Here is a 23,635-nt window from a genome sequence, read left to right on the forward strand (position 1 = left end):
CATCAAACCTATTGTGTGCGTAGAGCAATGACAGAACTGACAGCGACAAGGCAAAAAGAGAAGGGAGCTGGCGGTGAGAGCATTGAAGGGAACTACATTTCTTAAAAAAGACCTGTAATATGCAGATCGCGTCATGCTCCCATCATGGTCGGCTGAGCTGAACGTCTGTGACAGATGGTGACACGTTATGGGGACACTGCAGCCGATTTGCTACGGAGGAAAAGCACACCTGGTGCTGACAGGTGTGTCAGATTCTACCTGCTCGGGGAGCAGCGCTGGATGCCCGTGACTTTTCTAGAGCAGATCTGTGAATTTCAGGTATTTATTTCGAGGTGAGAAGAGACAGGCATTCAAAATTCTTGTATCGCTGTGCTGTGGGATGGTACATGGCAACAGGGTTCAAAATTAACACTCGCCGAGGGCCAAATGCAAGTAACAATTGGGTTAGTCACCACTTGGCTGGTAACTGTCTTAGGAACTGCAACATCTTTTAAATCAAATTAGTTAGACAGTCTAATTTAAATCAAATTAGAACAATAGTCTGACTCGCCCTGATGTAAAAGTTGTGTGTGTTTTAAATAACTGACAACTGTCTACCAAAGAAATCATCTGTCGTGACTCGTGTGTCATCTTAACTTTTACCAAAGTGGAAGATTTCCCATCAGGATTTATTCAGCATGCCAAATGTTTCACTGTTTTTCCAGAGACGTGTGGCAAAACATGTGGAATATAATACATAAAAAATTAGGCCACCAAAACAAAAATATGAACAAAATTATTGTGGCTGGCTCGTCAATGTTCATTACTTAAGAATTCTGTTTTTATTTATTCACTTTCATGCCCCTCCAAACCTGTATGACTTTCTTTTTTTCTACTGAGCACAAAATAAATTATTTTGAAGAATGCTGGGGGTCAGACAACATCGGACCCAACTGACTTTTACTGTATGGTAAAAAAAAAAAAAACTATTGTGATTTTTTTCTTTTTTCAAAATATTTTTGTGTTCTAAAGAATGAAGAAATGCAGGTTTGGAATGACACGAAGGTAAGTAAATGAAATGTTTTTCTTTTTTTTAATTAATTAATTTAAATAATTTAATTTAATTTATTTTTTTGCATTTTTGGGCAAACTATCCCTTTTAGGACAAATAACTAAATCATTTCCAAACTGACATTTTTTTTAATAATAATAAAACAAAACCTAGTTTCATGGCTTGTACAAAATATTTATTGGTTGATAAATGTTCTCAATTCATCGGCCCTGGCCTGTGTGGCAGACAAGTAAATTTTGGACCCTTCTTAGAATAACAATGAAACCATGTGTGGGGGTGCTTTAGAATTAGGATTTTCTTTCCCTGGCCTTCAACTGGATACATTTTACTCTGGCACAACGGTTTCATTCTGGCAGATCTCCATGGAGAAAGATGCACAAATGAGCTCCAAGTGCAGGGAGAGATGCATCCACTCAGATCAGAACACTATTGTTCATCCCAGCAACACCAAAGCAGCCTGCTCTCTCATGAGTCATATCTATATCTGTCATTACACACCAACATGTTCACAAACAAACCAGGAGCAAAAGCTGACTCAATGTGCACACCAGCAATGTGGTGGTAAATACTGGCTCTCAGAAAACCAACCAGCCACTTTCAAAAGAGAATTCTAATGGGTGAGTTTAGTGCATGGGTTTTCAGCAAAAAAACCTTTATCTTATTCACTAAGCACCCACAAACCATTTTAACCAAGCGCTAAATGCGTCACTATAGCACTACACTATGAGTATTTAAATTCTCATGCACTTCAAAGACACCTCAGTTCTATGCAAATTAAGCTTAATATACAATACCCCTTTTAGAGAGTTTTAGAGAGACTTTCTATTCATGTCAAGGGTTTTCAAACTTTTTGATGCCAAGAACCCCAAAACATGATGACTACCAATCACCTAACACTGTGTGAAAAAAGGTCGAATTCAATATTTATTATAACATTATTTATTATTATTATAATTATTACTCGTTTATTAATATTATTAAATTATTATTATTTAAAAAAAATTATAATAATTGCATTTTAATAATGGATATTTACCTTTAAATAAAAATATTATTTAAATAATAATAATAATAAACATTATTATAAATGTAAAAAATAATTTCTCTAAATGTGCGGCCCCAGTTTGGAAAACCCTAAATCATGGAAGCAGTTATACATCAAATAATAATCAAATAAAAACATGCATTAAATTCTTAACATAAACATTCTTAAATTCCCCCCAAAATCCAAATATTTAGATCTTAAAAAGCGGGTCTCACCAGAGTCCGAGCTGTACATGTAGACGAACTTGGACCACTTGTAGTGCTCGATTACGCCCACCAGGGCGTCCTGCAGTTCGGGTCTCAGCTGGATGACAAACTGGTTGGAGTTTTCCATGGGGAAGCTGGGCGTCACGAAGCAGACGTGTAGCGCACCGCAGAACGACATCAACATGTTGACGGTCTTCCTGTCGTACACGCCGATGATGGCGTACACTCCTTTGGAGAACTGCGAACAGACTGGAGACGACAAAAGAACACGATTTACAACACAGACATCACTCACGTTGCATTGTTAGAATCGCACTGGTTTTATTATTCACTTCCGAGAAGCAATTAGTAAAGGTTTCTTTACACATCACTGGACTGGAAATGGTGCGGATGAAGTTTCTGAAGGGCCAGATAATCAATGCGCACAAAGGGTCTCGCTGACATTTACCAAACAGCAGGGCGCTTTTCTATCTCTGCTGCCTTGAACGTTGAATATCTTTTCCTCTCCCTGTTGGTGGCAAAATGGCCTCAATCTGTTTTGAACCAGGTTTCCCTGTGTATTTTAATGCTGTATCATACTCTGCTGTTGCTATCTTTGCCCTGGCCGAGGTTATTTTTCACTGCGGCTCTGGGCCTCACGTTTCAGTCCCGCAACTAAACAGATTGAAGTTGCAGTCTGTTCGCTGCCCAAGGCCCAAATCCCAGCAGGGGCCGCCTGAGGGGCACAGGGGGAGCAGGAGCGATAGGCATGGCCATCACCCAAACTGCCTGCCCCACAATGCAACAGCCCATAAGCAGTGCAGGGTGCCAGCTCCTCCAGCCTGTGTGTTTTTGTGTGTGTGTGTGTGTGTGTGTGTGTCTGTGACCACTGGTCTTCATCACATGCACTATGACTCATTTCAACATCCGGCTGAAACATAAAAACTTCATCTGTCAGATACATAGATAATGTCTCAATCTGAAGTCACATAGCATGAAATAAACAAGAAAATTAGATCTTATAAAGAGAAGGTGATATTCAACACAGGCACACTAATTTAAACTGTTCTCTCTGCACTGTATATAAAAGTCACATGCTTGGTGCTAAGCAATAATGAGTGTGACACGTCTATAACAGACGATGCCTTGAGCTCTGAGGTAATATTGGGGGTGTTCTTATCACACGGCTCTGTTTCCTCTGTGACTGATGACTTGCACATTAATTCTGTCTGGGCTGAGCTTTGTGGACCCGGAGAGACAGAGAGAGAGAGAGAAAAGGGAAAGGAAGGTGGGGGACTGCATCCCTCTGTGTTTGCTATTACTGAAGACATATGGCACACTGAATCGAGACCCTCACCATACCATATGTGCTTGTCTTGAATGGTTTCACATACTTTCGTTTTTTTGTCAGTTCATACATTGTTAATAACCTGCACTCATTCATCTACAACATATTGTTGAACTGGGTTCCTGGCAACAGGCCTCAGCAGAACATATTCATTAGCTTTATTTGATATCGTTTGGCATATGACTTCATTGGAAATGACTTAACATTAATTGCAGCGATATAGTCGCTGACTGAACAGAGTTTTAGTGCCTCGCTCATGGGGTTTTAAACTTGCAATACCATCTGAGATAGTCACATTGATGTACTTGAGAGCAATGCGAGTGTGAGTCACACTCCTTTACTGATTCTTTCCCTTTTCTTCTACACATCATTTCCTGTTCTTTTTCTATTTTCCTATCAATAAAAAGTGACAAAAAGTCACTTTAAAATTAATTTTTATTATCAATGTTGAATATATTTATGCTGCTTAACATTTCTGTGGAAAAAGTGATACATTTCGATGAACCATGATACATTGTGATTATGAATAGAGTTAAAAGCTGCATTTATATGATAAATTGCATAATTTATTAATAAAATTACTTTTTAAAGAATAAAATTAATAAATTAATTTAAAAAAAGATTAAAAACTCCTGCTAGCTTTTGAACGGTAGTGCATGAAATCTGTGTCAATTTCCTTGTGAACTGTTTGAAAATAAACTCTCTTAAAACACTTTTCAGACTCTCACTGGTTTAGGTAATCCATCAGTTTGTTTGTTTAATCTCAAGCCCTTCACTAACTTCAGATAAAAGTTTATTAGTGGAAACACTATTAAGAACAAGTGTAACTAGTCATCTTAAAAGTAGTAAAATAAATGTCCTGGTAAAAGGTTTCCGAGTTAGAATAGTAACATAAACACATTTGGTTTTTAATCAGAAACACATTTACAACATTTTCAATGGAATCCATTTGCCACACGGCCGTTACCACTTCCCACGTGTGTGATAATGTGGAAGCAGATTGGAAGTGTGCGACTCTCTCTCACTCACATCTGCTTCCCTGTTCTGAAAAGTTCCTTCTGACAGGAAGCACATGGCCATGTCATCCAACCCTCTAATGACAGGAACACACTGGCCGCCTGCAGTGGTTTGTGTTAGCCTGAGTAGAGGCGTAAAACACGATGTGAACACCTCTGGCCAACCTGTGCTCTCTGGCCATGCTAAAGATCCTGGCAGCATCTGGCCATCCTGGCACCATCTCACAAACAGATCTCCACAGGTCTGTTCGGCCCGACCAGACCCTCGGTGGGGATGACTGATGACTGTATTGAACGTTCAGCATGGCTGTGGTCATGGGACTCGTAGAGCACAAACTAAGCTGATGCAATCAGACTAGAAGCTACACTATAAAAATATATTATATAATTATATATATATATTATATATTATATAATAAATAAAAATTTCGGTCCCACTTTATATTAGGTGGCCTTAACTACTATGTACTTACGTTTAAATTAATAATTTGGTACAATGCACTTATTGTGTACATACATGTTTTTACATTGTACTTATATTTTTAAAAATACCTATATGTAATTACATCTGTAATTAATTTCTGTAATTACATTTAGAATTACACTGTTGACCCATCCCTTACACCTTAACCCACCCTTAAACCTACCCATACCACCAAACCTGTCCCTAACCTTACCCGTATCCCACCTCAATAGCAGCAATAGTGTTTTGCAATACAGTATGACCACAATAAGTACATTGTACTTATTTTTTGATGTAAGTACATAGTAGATAAGGCCACCTAATATAAAGTGTGACCAAAATTTCACATAAAAAGATACAATGTCAATGTTTCATGGCATATTGATGAACTTATTTTACAGCATATATTTAATTTTGTGATATAATGTTAATACACAAATCTACTTGAACTAACGAAATCAACTTTCTACTTTAAAATGTACTGATAACCACCGAGATAATACAGATAAATCAGGTTATATTGTAAGTTGTCTGCATCCATAAAACAAGGCCAAATAATAATATACAGTAGCTAGCTATACACAGTAGACAGTGAACAGGGCCATACACACAAAATACCATCAAGGGAACTCACATGACACTAAAATAATGCAGTGAACAAAGTAAATAACTGAATATGAAATACCCTTTGTACTGTACCGAAAACAAAAATGAGAAGAAACGCATTGCATATATGGGATGTGTTATGCAGGGATTTCTGAGAATGTCCATTCTGATATGCCCTTCTAACTATTAACTAAAAAAAGGATTAATTAAGTAATAATCTCTAAATATAGAAATTTGTCATAGTTTAAGTACATGTAATTTCAAACTCCACTGCCAACAATAAGGTGTTTACACACACACCTATACTCAAACTGCAGATGTTTTGTTTTTGCACAGTTGAGCTAGTCTTCATCTGTCTGTCCAAGTATACAAGACAATGCATAATTGAATTTGAGAAAGATTAAATACACATTATCCATCACTACTGTCTTTCGAAATATGCGCACACACAGCACAATGCAGAGACCAAGTGTAGACATGCTAAACTAGGGGCGGACTTACCCATTAGGCAAAGGTAGGGCTCCCACTGCCTTGGGCCCCCAAAAGCTAAGGGCCCCCTAAAATGCTTTTCATATACAAGATGCGCATTAACCACAGACATGCTGTTTAGCTTGTTTATTACCACGAAAACCATCTGCGTGTCCGAGTTGAACATGCTTCTTGTGTATCCTGCTTGTTGCAAATGAAAATATTATGCATTTGAAGCTGACTGCCGCACGAGCGCGAGGTCTCTCTTCGACCTCTCTTTCCGCATCTGCTCTGTTCAGCGAGCGGCTGAAAGGAGCTGCGCTTTCAGTCAAAACACAGATATGTTGCTTCTCTAATTTTACATGCAAGTATAGCCGAAATCACAGCACAGCTATTGTCTTTATCTTATGTGTAGCCTATTTGATTTTATCACACGACGGCTCAAGTATAAATCAGGATTTTAACATCTTGGAAGAGAGAGCTGCTTATGTAGTCTTAATGGGTCACGTTTCAGTCACTATTTCATATTCATTCCGTTGTCTGACAACAGAAACAGTAAAATATACCAATGAAAACAGTTTTATTGAGAATTTAGCTGCATCAAAATACAGTATATGGGCACAGAGAGACAAACAAATCTAATAATAAATATTAAATGTACATTTTGCATGTTCAGAAGAAGTGAGCTGCCCTGTCGTGCAAAAATGTAAACAGCTTTGTGTCAGTAAATTGCTCAGTGCAAAGAAAGAGAAGTAATAGTCGGCTTGTAACCTGAAGGTTGCCAGTTCGATTCTTGCACCGGCAGGAGTTGAAGGTGGGGATTGTGAATGAACAGCACTCTCTCCACCTTTGATACCATGACTAAGGTGCCCTTGAGCAAGGTACCGAACCGCTAATTGCTCCTCGGGCGCTGGAGCAATGGCTGCTCCGGGTGTGTGTTCACTGTGTGTGTGTGCATTTGTTCACTACTCACTGCTGTGTGTGTGCACTTGGAAGGGTTAAATGCAGAGCACCAATTTCAAGTATGGGTCACCATACTTGACAATATGTCACGACTTAAAAAACTTAATAGGAACCTGGTATTTCTATGTTTTCTTTTCATGTGTCTAATAGACATGAACAAGTTCTTTGAAAAACATCTATGACCTATGTTTACTCTTCATGCTCTATGTTAACTATGGTTTCATAATAAACATATTGCATAAAGCATCCATATTTGTCCATGCCCATGTTGATTAGGGTATTAAAAACTTGAAAAGTATTAATTTAAGGTACATTTAGAACAGATAAAAATGTGCGATTAAGTTGCAATTATTCGTGAGTTAACTCATGACAATCATGTGATTAATCGCGATTAAATATTTTTAATCGATTGACAGCCCTAAGTTAAAATGACTAAAAATTAAATGTAGGCTTACGCTGGTAACTCATCAGTGGACTTTCCTCGTCAATATAGGCTATATTTTTTCACACTTTTCTTTCACACGTTTTTATATGAATGAACCTCTGAAGGGAACCGATTGTCTTCAGAAAAGTTTAGATGCCATTTTCATTTTACCTGATAAAGTATCATTTATGAGCTGAGCGCTGCATTGTTTACAGCCATTACCGTGGAAACCACTATATTTCTAACAAGCACCTCTTACTGGCAGAGAATGAATGTGCATTTTCAATAATCCAGTCTGCAGTTTTTGTTCAGACCAATGCAAAAATCCACCCACATAAACCCGTTTTAAATAATATAATAATTTATACTTCTGACTCATCCCTTTTCTTAAAAAAAAATTGTGAGGTTTATCATTTTATCATTTATTTCGTTTTTTGTTAAAACTTGTATCTCAATGGTAAATCAATTGCTATTTCGTGGTCTACAACATGAAAGAATAAAAGTGTCTGCTAAATGAATAAATGTAAACGTAAATGAAAGAATCCCATTATAACATGCACATGAAAAATGCAGAAACATTGGACACAACTATGGGGTACCAGCAGCAAGCATCACGACAAAAAAGGAACCTCAAGGTTGATCTAGGTAAATGTGTGCAAATGTACAGGGCCCCATTCCTATATTCCCCAATTCACTAAATCCGCCCCTGTGCTAAACATAATAGTGAATGAAGCCAAGCTACAGTCACATTGTTCATATCTGTAAGTCTGACCTCACAGAAAACAGACTGGTATTTCAGTCGCACTAAAGCGTTTACATGACATTTCCAAACGACAAATTATTGCTTTAGTCTAACTGAAACTTAACTTTTAAAATTAATATAAACACACACTGGTTTTTCCATGCATTGTAAACAAAAGAGCAGCATGAACATCCTGCTAATGTTCTTCTTTTGTGTTCCACAGAAGAAATGAGAGATTTCTACTTATAAAATCAATTGACAAATGTGAAGAAACAGTATATTCGTTGTAGCTGAGCTGCGGAATTGGCTTTCCAGCATTTCTGTTTTTGCTCATGCTAAATTACATCAGTTCCACCTAATATGTGTGAGGCCAGTCTATTTAAGTGACAGCGTGTCTGAGGTTCTTGCCAGGCAGCACTATGGAGTAAACCTGCTTTAAACTGCAGTCTGAGAGCAGTCACAGGTAGACTCCCTCAGGAGAACTGTGGAGACTAAATAGCCATTTCCTTCTCAATCTGTTTCACTCACTCACACATTCCCTCTTCTCCTCCCCTCCAATCATGAGCAGAAAACCTGTGGATTATCTGGAGCCTGTGTGTCCTTTCATGTGTTGTTATTTGGTCTATGTTGATGCCCGATAACATGTCAGTATATGGATTATTTGAATAACTGTGCAGTGGACTGAATTTTAAAGGACACTGAGCTCCACCTCTTCCATCCACATCCACTGCTTTAATGAGGTGCTCTGCTCGCTTTTTTGGCCTCCAGTCCTCTGTATAAACACTCACTCACACACACACACACACACACACACACACACACACACACATCATATCCTTCGGCACACTCTAACATACACACACAAGCTACATGCCTCACAGTTCAAATATAAAACACACACACATACTCAAAATAATTCAACAATCTCACTCTTACTACACACAAGCATCTGCAAATATCACCAGAGTAATTACTCACAGACAAGCTTAATATGACCTTTTTCACCCTCTCTCTCTCTCTCACACACACACACACACACACACACACACACACACACACACACGTAAGGACTCACATAAGCCTGTCCATACTCATTGACGGGAGTTACGTCACTAGCCTACACAGTGGAGCGTATGGCTGTGGGCGCTCAAGGGAACATATAGCCTAGCAATAATCACTCCTGTATCCTGCTGTATTCATGCCCTAAGTGGACAGTTCCAGGTCAGCTATACATAATGTGTTATTTCCGAGGAATTCGACCTTTACAAATACAGTATGTGCATGGTATGACCACATAAGCCAGGGCTTCTCATCATTTGCATGTACTCATTGTTTGCTCATGTCAAAATGCTTTTGTTTGAAAAGGAATAGACATCCTCAAGGCTGTATATAATATTTACAATATTTTAATTTATGTATTTTACAATATAATGTTTATATATTGTATTTATTCAAAGAGAATAATAATACTACTAATAATAATAAATAATAATTATTAATAAGTTAATAAAATAAATAATTATTAAATTAAATTATATTATATTTCAATTATATTATAGAATGTGTTATTATAAATATAATATTATTATTATATAAAAATTATACTGTAATATTTCATAATATTTGATATTTAAATTTTTAGCTATATAATGTTTTGAAGTTGGCATTAAAGGGAAATTGCGATAGTCTTTTCTTACTATGTTTTTGACTAAATATTATGAAAAACATAGAATTAATTTATAATAAACATTATAAAAATTATTTTTACAATCTATTAATTATTTGAACCTCTACACTTTCACATGACCCTGAAGTTTCATGTATTTTCACTGCAACAGGACAATTTCCGCTCTTCCCTGAAAGCGCAAAAGAGGATCCTGAGAAATCTTTTTGTTGTGTAACGGCAGTCATGTTCTAAACCGGTCTGCTGACAAGGCCTCTTAGGGCTGAAACGGCTGTTATCACTCCTGCAACAGGAGAACAAACCAATTTAGCAAAAGCCAGCGGCGACCTCAGAAAGATGTTTTTTTTTTTTTTTCTAGTACCACACACAACAAATAGCCCAAGTACTGCATCTCATTTTGTCCATCATGTCTGATGCAATAAAAGAGAATAAAATATTGACAGTTTAAGCTTCAGTGTGATGTTTGTCATTTTATAAAAACAACTGAATTGTCCTGGTTGGTGGCTGACATTAAGAGTTACTGCTGTGGCCCTAAAGCATTATTTAAAAGCCACACAAACACATTTTATCGATTTCCAACAACCATCTCCTTACAGGTCTATGAAGTCTGTCTGTCCAGTACATATAGTCTCTGTTTAGATTTAATTGTGTTCAAAACAGCATGACAAAAACCAAGCCACACTGTGACTGCCTTTAATAATAGTGGTATTTAGAGTTACAGGTCCTTCATACTCAAGGCCACAAAAAGCTCTCAGTGCAACAAATGTGGTGCAGTGTTGGGTGGGTGGAAGCCCTCAGGTGCAGAGTCTGCTGCTCTGGCTAAATGAGATTTCACTTCTTCAGAATGAGTCACCTGCACAACCTGAGCATGAGAGTGTGAATCACATAAATATGGAAGAGAAGAAAATCTACCTCAATGGCAAATGTGATGGGCACACATACCGGGTGGCTCAACTGTGTGGCCAAACCAGCATGTATCCAACCAATCAGTGCACGAATTATTAATGTGTTGCAAAGCAGAATTTTCAGCAGCCACTATTCCAGTCTTCAGTGTCACATGATCCTTCAGAAATCAATCAAATATGCCAATTTGATCCTCAAGTTTATTATTAAACGTTATTACTATTATATTATTATTATTATCAATGTTGAAAACTGTGTGGACTTTTTGCTTTTTTCAGGATTCTTTGATGAATAAAATTTTCAAAAGAACAGTTCATTTTTATTTAAAATTGAAATCTATGGTAACATTATAAATGCCTTCACTATTATTTTAAATCAATTTACTGCATAATTGCAGAGCATTAATTTCTTTCAATAAATAGCAATAAATAAATAGCAAAAAAGTGAAAAACAAAGTGACAAAGAGACCGCTAGTCTTTAAAAAAAGTAAACAATATTATTGCAGAGTATCCTACTTTACTTGAATACATCCAGTATACTCACGTAAAATAATACATATTTTATAGTAAATCTCAGCTGTGACATTGTTTATATCATCACAAAACGTAAACTACATAAATGCATACCTCTATATAAAAAGTGGGATATGTAATATACAGTATCTGCATACTTTATAACCTAGATCCACATTCATACATACTTTATAACGTTACCTATACACTGTAAAGCAATATATGCCTAGTTCTTTCATAAAACTCTAGATGGCGCAGGCTGATGGGTCTTAATGTAACTGATGATATTCACAGCATTAAACGACCTGGTACAAGCTGATTGGTTCATGTTGCATATGCAGCCAATGAGCTTGCTGCTTTATATTTAAAGGGATGGTTAGCATCCAATTGAGCATTTTGCAGCGCGCTTTCAGAGTTCCTCTAAAACCCTCCACCTTCCTCAGCTCCACCTGTATAGATCTGCTATGGATTATTTTATATGCTATTTGTGCAGCAGCGGTATGTCTTAAATACTCACAGCACCGTATCGCCATATGCATTGGCAGAAGCAAGTTCCTGTACTAGCTTTCAGCAGCAGCAATAATCTACAACATCCGGCAATAATCAACAGCAACAGCAATTCAGCAGCAGCAAAGTAGCAGATCTGTTCCACCAAGACCAAATACATTAACATTGTCATAACCATCACCATGCTAAAATCTTACCAGAGTTGTCATGATAGAAATACAGCAAAGGAAATCTTAACTGCTTCATTGTTTGTTTCATCACAAAATGTAAACTACATTGCGGCCCAGCACTAATCTGCTATATTACTATAAGGCATGAAGATACTATGACTTTATAAACATAAACATCATGATTTTCTCTAAAGCTTCTTTGTGAAAAGTGCTATATAAATATAAATGACTTGACATTACAAATGTAGTATATTTTTAGAGTATTAGAGGTGCATAGTTGATGTGGTGCATAGGTGATGTGAAGCAACTAATTAAAAATAGCAACACAATTAACTTAACTACATTTTTCAATCGTGTGACAGTATCTCTGCTGCTTTCAAACTGCAGCTTTTCCAGCAACAAGCTATTTTCCAAATAGTGGTATTGATTGATAAAACGTTATTCCTATGATTTGTGGCACATTCTGCAGCTCTACATTTAGACAGCTTGTTTGGATATATCCACAATCTCACTCTCTCAGACACACGCACACACACACACACACACACACACACACCCCTTAATGCATGTGAGCACAATAATACGTTACCAGCTGAGAACCCTTCCTCTCGTACGAATGGATATTAAACTCAAGGATCAGAGCACTAAGTAGGCCAGAAGAGTGTTAGGGCAGGCTGACCAGAAAACTTGACACTCAGTCTTGGTGTGCAGGGGATGAACAAAACGGTCACACTTTCAAAGAGTGCTAATAGTGCTGTGAGCCTGTGGCCGCTGGGCTCAGTATGTGTCCTCGACATCACAGAAAGGACAAAAGCACCATCCTCCGACGGGCATCAGTTTCACGTATTAGCTCTTGTGCTTAAGCAGAGTTGCAAAGGATAAAAGAGGCAGATGTCAGCTGAAGTCAGAGAGAGGGCTGGTCTCTTTCTTTGTCTTCCACAGTTTGTTTCACCAGTGTAAAGGAACAATAGCGTCTTAATGCCTAATTAAGCTGATAATTGAGAAAACCAGACCATTCACAAGACATCTTAAGAGACAGCAGGCTGACCGACAAACACACAAACATCTTAGTAAGTATTAGAATTTTAAGGAATCTGGTTCTGATTCCATTTTGATTCTTTTTGAACTTCTAAGGTAGTAATAGAAAAAGAAGGATGTGTGGTCAGTTTATTATTTCTTGGCAGCCAAGACTTCTCTCTTTCATCATGTTCAATTCAGACAGTAAGCTCACAATTCAGCTAAAATAAATGCAGTAGCATAAGACCAATAGCAGTGCTAGTCTGTTAAAGTGTTTTAAGTGCAATTTTGCATCCATATCACTGGAAGAATGCAAATGTTTATGGTTGGTAAATTTTTTTGTAGATATTTTTACAAGTATCGTAGACTCACAAAGGCTGCATTTATTTGATCAAAAATACAGTAATACTAAAATATTACTTCAATTTTAAACAGACATTTTCTATGTTAATGTTTTTTTTTTTTTAATTTAATTTATTCCTGCGATGGCACAACTGAATTTTCATCATCACTACTCCAGTCTTCAGTGTCACAAGATCCTTCAATAATCTAATAAATTTTAAATTTGTTCACTTTTTAGGCTTAATTTAATTGCATAGAAAATCTTTATTCAGATTAATTAGGTCCAATAAACGGTTTCATTCATATTTTTGGATTTTCAACCCTACACCTGAGTCAGATTTTCCTAACATGGATAATACAGCCTACGATTACATCTCCACAAGCACCAAAACCTACAGGGATTAAAATAAATAAAAAAAACGCTTCTCAATTTCTCTATGGTGATGTCAGCCAAGACGAACGCATGTGTCCTCATTAAGACAGGAAGCTCAGGCTATATGGGGCATCCTCCTAATGAAGCATAATTGGACTCCTTCCACTGTTTAACATGGCACTGTATGATGGTATGGGGACAGTGGAGTCTCTTGCACTAGATAACAATGTCAAGGCAAGATTGTTTCATACTGAATTTATGCTTCAGTCTGTTACACTGATTCTTGTATTTGTCATTTCCAGCTCAAAAATCAAAAGCTTCCCTCAGTGTTTTACCACCTTTAAATTCTTTGTTCTAGTTTTATAAAAAAAAAAAAACACGGTAACACTTGTCATGTTTTTGAGGAAGAGGAGACGTGATGCTCTCTTTGTCTCTCATTAATGTAAAGGACTGTGCGAGACAAGGGAGTCTCTGTTCGTCTCTCAGACTGAACATGACAGCTCTTCTCTTTACCTCGTTGAGAAGTACATCCCTCGCTGGATCCTTTCTCACAGTTCTCACAAAAACCAACAGCTACAGTAAACCTGAGATACAAAGCCAACATATCCTCCTGAGACCCAGCTATGGAGTTTTTGCCTCTGTAGTGGACATTCTATTTTAGTGATTTTAGATAGTCTCTAAGACCTCACATGTCACAGTTTGAAGTCTGGATGTCCTGTACAGAGCACATTCAGGGCTCTTTAGAGATATCAAATATTTGGACATTTCACCATGACTACACCCTCTCCTAGGTCTTTAAAGATGGCTAAAATTAATTTAGTGAAAACTTTTACATCCTTATGGAAATATGATTATATTTTGTAATTGTCATTTAAATCTGAATAATTTTCAAATTGTTTGTCACTAAGCAACATCTCAGGAAAATGGTACGGGTTTCCAAATCCAAATATGACTTCCTGTTATGAAACAGGACATCATTTCATACACGTCCACTGTAGAGGACACCAGGACTAAAAGCATGTTTATTATGCATTTTTGGAGACATAACAATTGAATAGGAAAATAAATTATATATCAATTTTCTTATGAAATATTAGATATTATTATGAAAATCTTGCCAATTATTACTCCCATTATTTTTTTCAACATGCTGTCCCAACAGCAACACATTAATAAATTAGATACAGTGTTTATGGAATTTTTTTACACACATATTGCATAAAACAAATTGCTATATCAAATCATTTTGTTATATATTTTATAACATAGTTGAGAATCATCCTTGAACAAAGTTTAGTATAAAAATCCTGAAACCTAAAAATTGATTGGTGATTTAAAAACAAAAAATCCCATTGTTTTTACCTTTTTGATGTATATTCATGCCATTTTATTTTTTAGAAAAACTGAGTCCTAGTGTTTTCTACAGAGGACATAGAATAAAATATGAATAAAATATAATTTTTCAAACAAAAAAAATCTTATGGTCTATATTTAAATTAATCTGTAAATTCCTCAGTAACACATCAGAGCATATCTATTAATCATTAAACAATGTAATGACATGAAAAAATGTGGATGTGGTCTCAGGAGATATATAAATTCCACAGATTGGCCTCAATTACCACCCTATTATTGTTGTGAATGCCCAAAACGTGAAAGGCTGGTGTTTTCATTAGTGTTTGCTTCAGGGCAAAATTCACAATTACCAGTTCGAGATGAAGATCCAGACCAGCACTGGTTCCATCTAAATCACAAATCATTTCTCATAAATTTATAAATACGAGAGTTCAAACGTTTGAGGTTGGTAAGATTTGTTAAGTTTCTCAGAGAATTCCCTTATGCTCACCAAGGCTGCATGTATTTGATTGAAAACACAGTAAACAATATTATTAATATTTGTGAAGTATTATTACAATTTAAAATCACTGTTTTCTAAATGTAATTTATTTTTGTGATGTAAAGATCAATTTTCAGCAGCGGTTACACCAGTCTTCAGTGTCACATGATACTTCAGAAATCATTCATATATGCTGATTTGCTGCTCAAGAAACTTTTCTTATTGTTACCAATGTTGAAATGTTTTTTTTTTTTTCAAGATTCATTGATGAATATAAAGCCCAAAAGAACAACATTTATTTGATCTTCTTAACATTACAAATGTCTTTACTGTCATTTTAATGCATGCTTGATAAATAAAAACATAAATTTCATTCAAAAATAAGCAAAGAATGCAACCTTCTCCATATGGGACTGTTAAGATACATAATGCAACATACATAGGCAACATAGAAGCTGACAAGGTGTGTTTACACAATTTCAGTGCCATGCGACTGAAGAAATGTGTCATCTGCTAGAGATCCTGTTGTAGCGCATTGATTATAATTGGAGTGATTTAGTGACTAACTGTAGGTTGTTTATGGTTGCCAAGAAACAGCACAACCTGTAATACAGAATTCGACTGATGTGCGGTCACAGGTGTGCAGCGGCTTCTAATGTGGCTCATCCAATCAGAATTTATAATGTTTATTTTGCAATTTGTATTGATTGTTCAGACCTTTTCTGCCGTGGAAATTTAGGGACTGAACCTCTTGGCATTTTAAATGAATGTCTTGCTTAAGGGAATCCCATCCAGATCATTTATTCATTCAGGATTTGGAGGTCTTGTTGCTCCGGGAGATGTGGTGACTGAGGGTGATCCCTTTCCCCCTTCCAGTCTCCTGTTACACAATAACACAACACCCCGGAGCAAACTTCCCCAACAGACACAATCCTAGAAATCCACTACCGGGCTGCCTGTACGCATTTCTACATGCAGAGGGTTATTATTTTCTTCTCAGTGCAAAACACTGAAAGACATTTCAGGCTTATGACAGAAACCGCTGCTGCTTTCTGAGATACTCTGATACATGTTTACAGCCGTCTCCCAAGAGCAATCACATCAGATGCGAAGGTGTAAACTACATATTGTAAAACACCTAATAAAGGGAAACACACACACATACTACTCTTCAACAGTAGCAGAGCAGGAAAAAAACAAACAAACAGATGTTTCATTTAGAGCATTATATTATGAGACTTCACTCAGTGCAGATCAAATTATAGCAGCAGTAAATATGCTCGATTCAGGTCTTGAAGGGTGATAATATTCCTCTGGCCTGAAGGCTTTCTTTCTTGGAGGTTTATGGAATGCACACTCTCCCATAGATCTTTAAGTGGGCTCTTGAGTCTTTGCATGCAGGAATAGGTGAACATCTCATATTGATTGTAGAGTCTTTGCATGGGGTCCGGCTATTGATCAGCTCTAATTCTGCTCACGGATCAAATAAAGGAATCTACCATTAGCTGTGAGGACTTCAAATGTCAGCAAGACGGCTGGGGGTCATTGAATAAATTGCATTCCACCTTTATACAGACGCATTCTTCTGAAATTGAAAGTGAAAACGTGTCTATACTTGGAAGGCTTGGAGAGTGAATGGAAAAAAAAAACACTCTCTGGTTTATGAATCATCTATTTTAATTATTTGTTTACCATCAGGCATCTGATTAATATTACTCTCTACATACAGATGATATCTAAATTTACTTCAGCTTAAAGTAATAAGAGTTACCATCCAGCCAGTGAAAACACAGACTGCAGCAGAAATTAAATCAAACATGTCTTTGGGAAATCAATAGTTATTGTATTCAACTGATGCTGTTTTAATATATTAATGAACAATAGTAGTGCACACAATATGCCTAACTTAAAATCACAAAAGCTAGCCCTCAGGTTCTGTTGAGATTGATTCTGATTCTATATACAGAAACTTCAATTATTTAGCATTAAAAAATAAATTTCACATTATTAAGATCCTCTTACAAAATCAAATCCCAGTAGGCAAATGTTGTAACTTTATTCCACTGTTTTACCATAAAGTAAATGTGCACTTTTCATAAATGTAACTAAAACACACTAAATATATCAACACAATACAATTAAATTAACTGCATTTATTCATGCTTTATATAAAGGTTCTTTAAGACCCTAAATATTAGTAACATAACACATTAAATGGAGAATGAGCATATTATTATTATCACTTCTCTTTAGATATTTTAAAGAGTGTTGCTGACTAAATAATCACTTCAAAACATCTTCTGTACTTAAATGGAAGAAATAAATTCATACAGGTTTAGAACGACATGAGGGTGAACAAGTGATGACAGAATTTTCATTTTTGAGCGAACTAACTATATTAGCGATATATTTTACAGCATTTTTAACCTTTACTTAATACAAACATTCATGTTCATGCATAGGCGTAAATCCCGGGGGGGACAGGGGGGGCAGGACCCCCCCTATCTGAGGCTTGTCCCCCCTAAAAATATCATTACAAGCGACTCTGTGTATTGAAAATAATATAATGGACATATACTTAAAATAATTGTGTGATTAGTAAAACAAAATAAACGAAAAAAAAACGTTTTAAGTTCAGAAATGTTTTGATTCCCCCCTCCCTTGCCTCATAGTGGTTTGGTCCACTGCCTGCTTTCCTTCTTTACCGATACACGCACACGAGTCCGGTGAGAGAGAGCAAGTTAGTTATGTGTAAGTAGGCTGTCAAGGCTATTTTATTCTCTTTAAACATCGGGTGAAATGGTTCTTTCTCTTTAATACAGATGATGCTGGATCATTAATAAATTAGTCATGACAATTTTATGATATCCTTGATGTTTTTTCTATGAGCAATTATAAGGTTAACAAGCTTAATATGTAGCTTGTCACCCACTACAACTAACATGGCGACAAGCCTGTGTGTGAACTGATATTAATAGTAGTAGTAATAATATTGTAGTCCTATGTGTTGGGTTTCGTTCAATATGATGTTAAGTGGCAGATCAGTGGGTTTAATGCGGTTGAATTAATGCGAAGAGAAGTAAGTTACTAGGTTTCAGACAAAACCTAAAATACTATAGATGACGAAAATAATAATTATAATATGACCGTGGTGAACCGAACTCATATTTAAACATGGTCCATGCTGTGTACGCATATCTATCCTTACAAGTACAATTTTGGCTGTATTATTTGTGTCCCCTTCAAAAATTGCTCTTCAGAAATTTTATGTGTATTGTCCCCCCCTACTGTTAGATGAAATTTACGCCCCTGTGTTCATGGTAGTTCACAGTGCATTAACAAATGTTAAAAGTTTATTAGTATTGTTTATTGTTAGTTTACTAATGTAGGCCTAGTTAACCAATGATAACAAACTAAACCTTACTGTAAAGTGTAACCTATTAAAGGGGTGGTTGACTGTTTTTTTTCTAGGCTTGATTGTGTTTATGGGGTGCAGTCAAACATGTCTTCATGCTTAGTTTATTTTTCACATAATTTACCTTTATTCTACACCGCTCTGTCCCTTCTCTGATAAACGCCCGATTATTTCCTGGTTTTATGAAGCCCATCCCTCAGAAATACGTGATGGGCTCTAATTGGTTAGCTGGTCCAGTGTGTTGTGATTTGCTAAACCGCCTCTACTGCACGTCTGAACGTCCCGCCCCTCAGCTCAGCGGCATGTGCTCCAGTTGTATTGTAAACAATGGCGTCATCTATATTGCTTATTAATTTGAGCCCGAATGAGACGCAGAGGATATTAGTGAAGAGGATCGCGCAGAACCTGTGCAAGCACAGCTTTTAATGGTAAGTGGGTTTTTTTTTTGGTTCATACTTTTAGATACACTGTTATTTGTAAGTGCTACTGCTTCAGTTAGCTTTTAATAGACGGTTTTATCCTGATTTAAGCTTTAATACAGCACGGCAACCGCACGCACGTCCATGTATAACGCTTCTCATAGATATGTGAAAATAAGTGTATAATTGGAACAGTTTGTTGGAGCTGATCTGACGATCTGAATGAGAAAGAGAGAGAGAGAGAGATGCAGAGTGTGTGCAGAGCAGGGAGACGCAAGGAACAGCTGCTTTAAAATGATTTTGAAACTTATGAATCCATTAGTATCATTAGAAGACAGAATCGCGATTCATATATGAATAGATTTTTATGTGCACCCCTAGTTTTCTCTTCCTCTTCTCTAAAGCAGCACAGTATGGCCTCGCCTCCTATGCTGTGTGTTCCCAGGGGTGGGGTTTATCTGGGTTCATGACGTATCGGACCCGGGAAGTAACTCGTTGTAGTCCCTTACCAGTCGTTTTTTGTAGGCATTAAACTGCCAGAATTTTAAAAGACATCTCCGTTTGCATTGAACTTTCCGCTTCGTAACTTTGCAGATTTTGTTTATGCTCAAACAGCAACATTACCCACTAACTAACGTTAAAAAAGGGAAATCGCAATCAACCACCCCTTTAACATTAGCTATTAAGGCCTCGAAGTTTTTGAGGCCCCAAACAGAACATAAGGGTTCAGTGCGCTCTTATTACTCTTTCCAATTATCAATAAAAATGTGCTTTCCTAGGTGCCACAGCACTTCTTATTTAATCAACCTTTGCCCCAGAACAATCCTGCCCTCTTTTTTCTGTGTACTCAACCCCCTCTGGCAGAGCCCAGCAGGTGCTGATGGGGATGGTTTGCTCTAAGGATTGAGCCCACACAGAGGGGGAGCAGCTGAGGGTAAGTTTCCTCAGGCGTCTCCGGACACACATTCAGTTCCTGGCACAAGAGGCCATTCAGCATTACACAGAGTCGGGGCCTTCACAGCACTCCTCTCACAGCTCGCTGTGCAAGGGCTGCCCATTCACTACGGAACAGATCAGGACGGGAGCACAGAGCGATACAAGAGACTTTCGATTATCTGCTGGCGCATTTAAATATGTTTCATAATGGGTCAGTGAATAACACATGCCTTATCTTGAAGACAGTGAGGAAAAAAGTGCAAGAACATCATTGACTAATGAGCATGCTGAATTTTCCACCTGAGAGAACACCATGAAATTCATAGAGGGACAGATTTGTCTCTTCACGCTATTAAAAATCCCACAGCACACCTCCAGCTCTGACAGAATCATTGAATGGAGTTTAATTACACTGTTGGGAAACCTCTGCATTAGTATTTGGAACTGCATCCTAATATCTTTTAATAAGGCCATTTCGCAATTGTATTCATTTCATCTGATGGGTTTACCTCAAGACCAGAGAGAAGGCATGAGGTGCTGCTGATGGATGATTGGTCTGTCTTGAACCACACTGAATGTATGAAAGGAGGATGAGGTGGAAGGGTCTATGCATAGCTCAAAATTCACATCAAGAAAAGAAATATTGGTAGCTTGGGGGAGACGAATGCATAGATTTAAAGTGCATTTCTTTGATGTGCTCTCAGTAGTATTACAGAACAAAGAATATTTAAAACATGCTACAGAACTGAAAGACATCTTCACACTGATTTTCATACTCAAGTGTCTAGTTTGCGTCATATTTAAAAAAAAAAAAAAATCTATTCTCTCTCTATATTCTTTGATGCTTTTGTGAGAAAAAAGAGACCTAGAAAAAGTCTGATAGAGATTTCCCAACCTTTTTTCTCCTATGAGTAAGGCTCAAGAATTCCCTCATCGCACTAAACAAGAAACGTGTTATACTGGACATCATTCAGCATTATCCTTATTTGAAGTGGCCGCTACTACATTGATTCGTTTTCAAACATAACATTATCAGTAAGTATTGGAAACATTTCTAGATGCAAATATGAAAAACGCTATAAAAAGACAGTGAATTTATTTATGAATAAAAGTAAAAATTCTGTTTTATATCTTTAGCAAAGCAAAAATTTAAATCTTCCCAAGTAGCCCTTGTTGGGAATCAATGACACAGAGACTAAAAAAGAGAGATTTCACATCCTCTATCTGTAACCTCACTATAATGTTGCTGTTAGACTAGTCTACATGAGCCTAAATAGTTTGAAAGTAATTGATTAATCAATTCATTGGCTATTAAGGCTTGCTTCTTTCCACAGCCTTTGATCCTGTGTTCTGTACAACGGAAGCTGCCACACTTTGCGCGCTTTGAGACAAGAAACAAAAATATCTTACATAGCTACTAAATCATAAAATGACCAGTGACCCAAAATAACTGACCGACAACCCCCAAAATATTACACAAAAAACTGTTATTAATTCAAATGATCAGATTAAGAACACAATATCATCAACAAAGCGTGCGCGTCCATCATGACGCATAATTGAGATTAATTGCACGCACGGTAGTGAAACGAAATTAAGAAAAAATGTCGTGCAAAAATGTGTTTAGCTTGATAATTATGTTACTGGCCAACGATGTATTACAGGCATAAAGCGCATTCAGCGTAACACGCATTTATGCGTCTGAGCCCTGCACTTTCTGCACTTGTGAATCACATATCACTAATACATTCAAAAAGCGCCGCATTTGATGTCAAATTGTATATTAGTCTTTAATACAAATAAGATCGATTCTATCTCCACGAGGTATGCGCAACAGGAAGACAAAAACTTTCACATCCAGACTTCATTTTATCATTCTGCCATCAGAGCAACAGATAGACGCGAACAGCAGCTGCAGTGTGTTGATATTCACCCCACACATTTATCTCTACACTGTAAAAACAGGTTGTACTCACAAGCATATGTCATGGAGAAGCTATTCCCCATTTTGACCATATCCACTTGAGGTACCAGTTTAGGGATATCCTGGTGATGCGAGAGCGCAAACCGAAACACTTCATATTCGTGTGATTCGGTTGGGAATAACCCTCCTGTGGGGGAAGAAAAATCCCACAATACATTAAAACAACCTAGGCACAAGTGAAATTACTAAATCCATAATTATGACTCTTTTCCTATTTTTGTTTTTATTCATAACGCATCACTCCACACTCCATCCTTCACTTTTGTCATTCACTCACCTATGTTGATATTACTTGGGAAACTGGAACCGAAGCACAATCCCAGAAAACTGGTGCAGAGCAGTGTGAGGCTTCGCTGCATATTTCCTTTTGCATTAGCGAAGAAAAAGAAAGCCAAATCCCAAGCATGGGTATGCGTGTGGTGTAGAATATCTCTTCTGGATGCTCTCACACTATCCGCACATCGGAGAGTGAGCAGCGTGGATTACAGGTGCACCTCTTTGCGCGCGTTGTCCTCGCTCGCGCTCGCGCTGCGTCCTTGTGTGTTGCGCTCCCAGCCGTTCCTTCAGCACAAGCAGCACTTCCTCTGAGAGCCGCGGGCGCGCAAGAGAGAGAGAGTGAGGGACTCTGATAACCGTATTCCACTCCAGCGCAACACCGTGCGTGGACTGTTTTCTTACGTTCACAATTAAGTACTTACTCTGTATGACTGAATTACACAGCGGTCTTTCCTCGCGCTCTAAGTGTGCGTCTTTTTCGATGGCTTATAACAGCGCATACTTTGAAATTATGTTTTAGACCTTTGTCACTTCAAGGTCCTATATTGTCGCAGGGCTCGGATATTTCCTTTAGTTTCTTCTCCTGTAATGACGGCGAATCTGTTTGTTTTCGATTTTTTTTTTTCAACAAAACCTAGGAGGGATTCAAATAATTAACTGTGATTATTTTCATCATTTTAAAGTACTGTATGTTCTTCAGTAAAAACAACAGTTAATACATTTTTATCATACTAAACTAGAATATTTTAACATAATTTGAAGTCATCTTGTGCCCAATTTGGAAGTCAGCCGAGGCCTCCTGGTTGACAACCACTGATTTAGAGTATGGTTGATAAACTTTACTGGCCGACATTGACAGAGAGACCATCTGCTGCATCCAAAACCCGAAGACAGTTGCTGCCCAGTTCCCTCAAAAGGAAATGAAGGTTTCAGACAGGCTTCCAATACA

At 37.3% G+C, this 23,635-nt stretch overlaps 1 protein-coding gene across 9 annotated transcripts in view; it reads right to left on the bottom strand.

Annotated features, from left to right (window-relative positions):
* gria1a (glutamate receptor, ionotropic, AMPA 1a) overlaps nt 1-22,995 on the bottom strand; it is a 77,662-nt gene extending 54,667 nt beyond the window's left edge. For all 9 annotated transcript variants that reach the window (XR_009274107.1, XR_009274104.1, XR_009274108.1 and 6 more), the window contains exons 1-3: nt 22,688-22,995; nt 22,403-22,537; nt 2,312-2,551 (exon numbers count right to left, since the gene is read on the bottom strand). Coding sequence is in view for 4 of the 9 variants with exons in the window: in XM_058797411.1 (XP_058653394.1) it covers nt 2,312-2,551; nt 22,403-22,537; nt 22,688-22,769 (457 nt within the window). In the remaining 5 variants the exon portion in view is untranslated. The remainder of the gene's footprint in view (nt 1-2,311; nt 2,552-22,402; nt 22,538-22,687) is intronic.
* Nucleotides 22,996-23,635: the final 640 nt, after the last annotated feature.

This window comes from Onychostoma macrolepis, chromosome 14, assembly GCF_012432095.1.
Source record: "Onychostoma macrolepis isolate SWU-2019 chromosome 14, ASM1243209v1, whole genome shotgun sequence".
Classification (NCBI taxonomy): domain Eukaryota; kingdom Metazoa; phylum Chordata; class Actinopteri; order Cypriniformes; family Cyprinidae; genus Onychostoma; species Onychostoma macrolepis.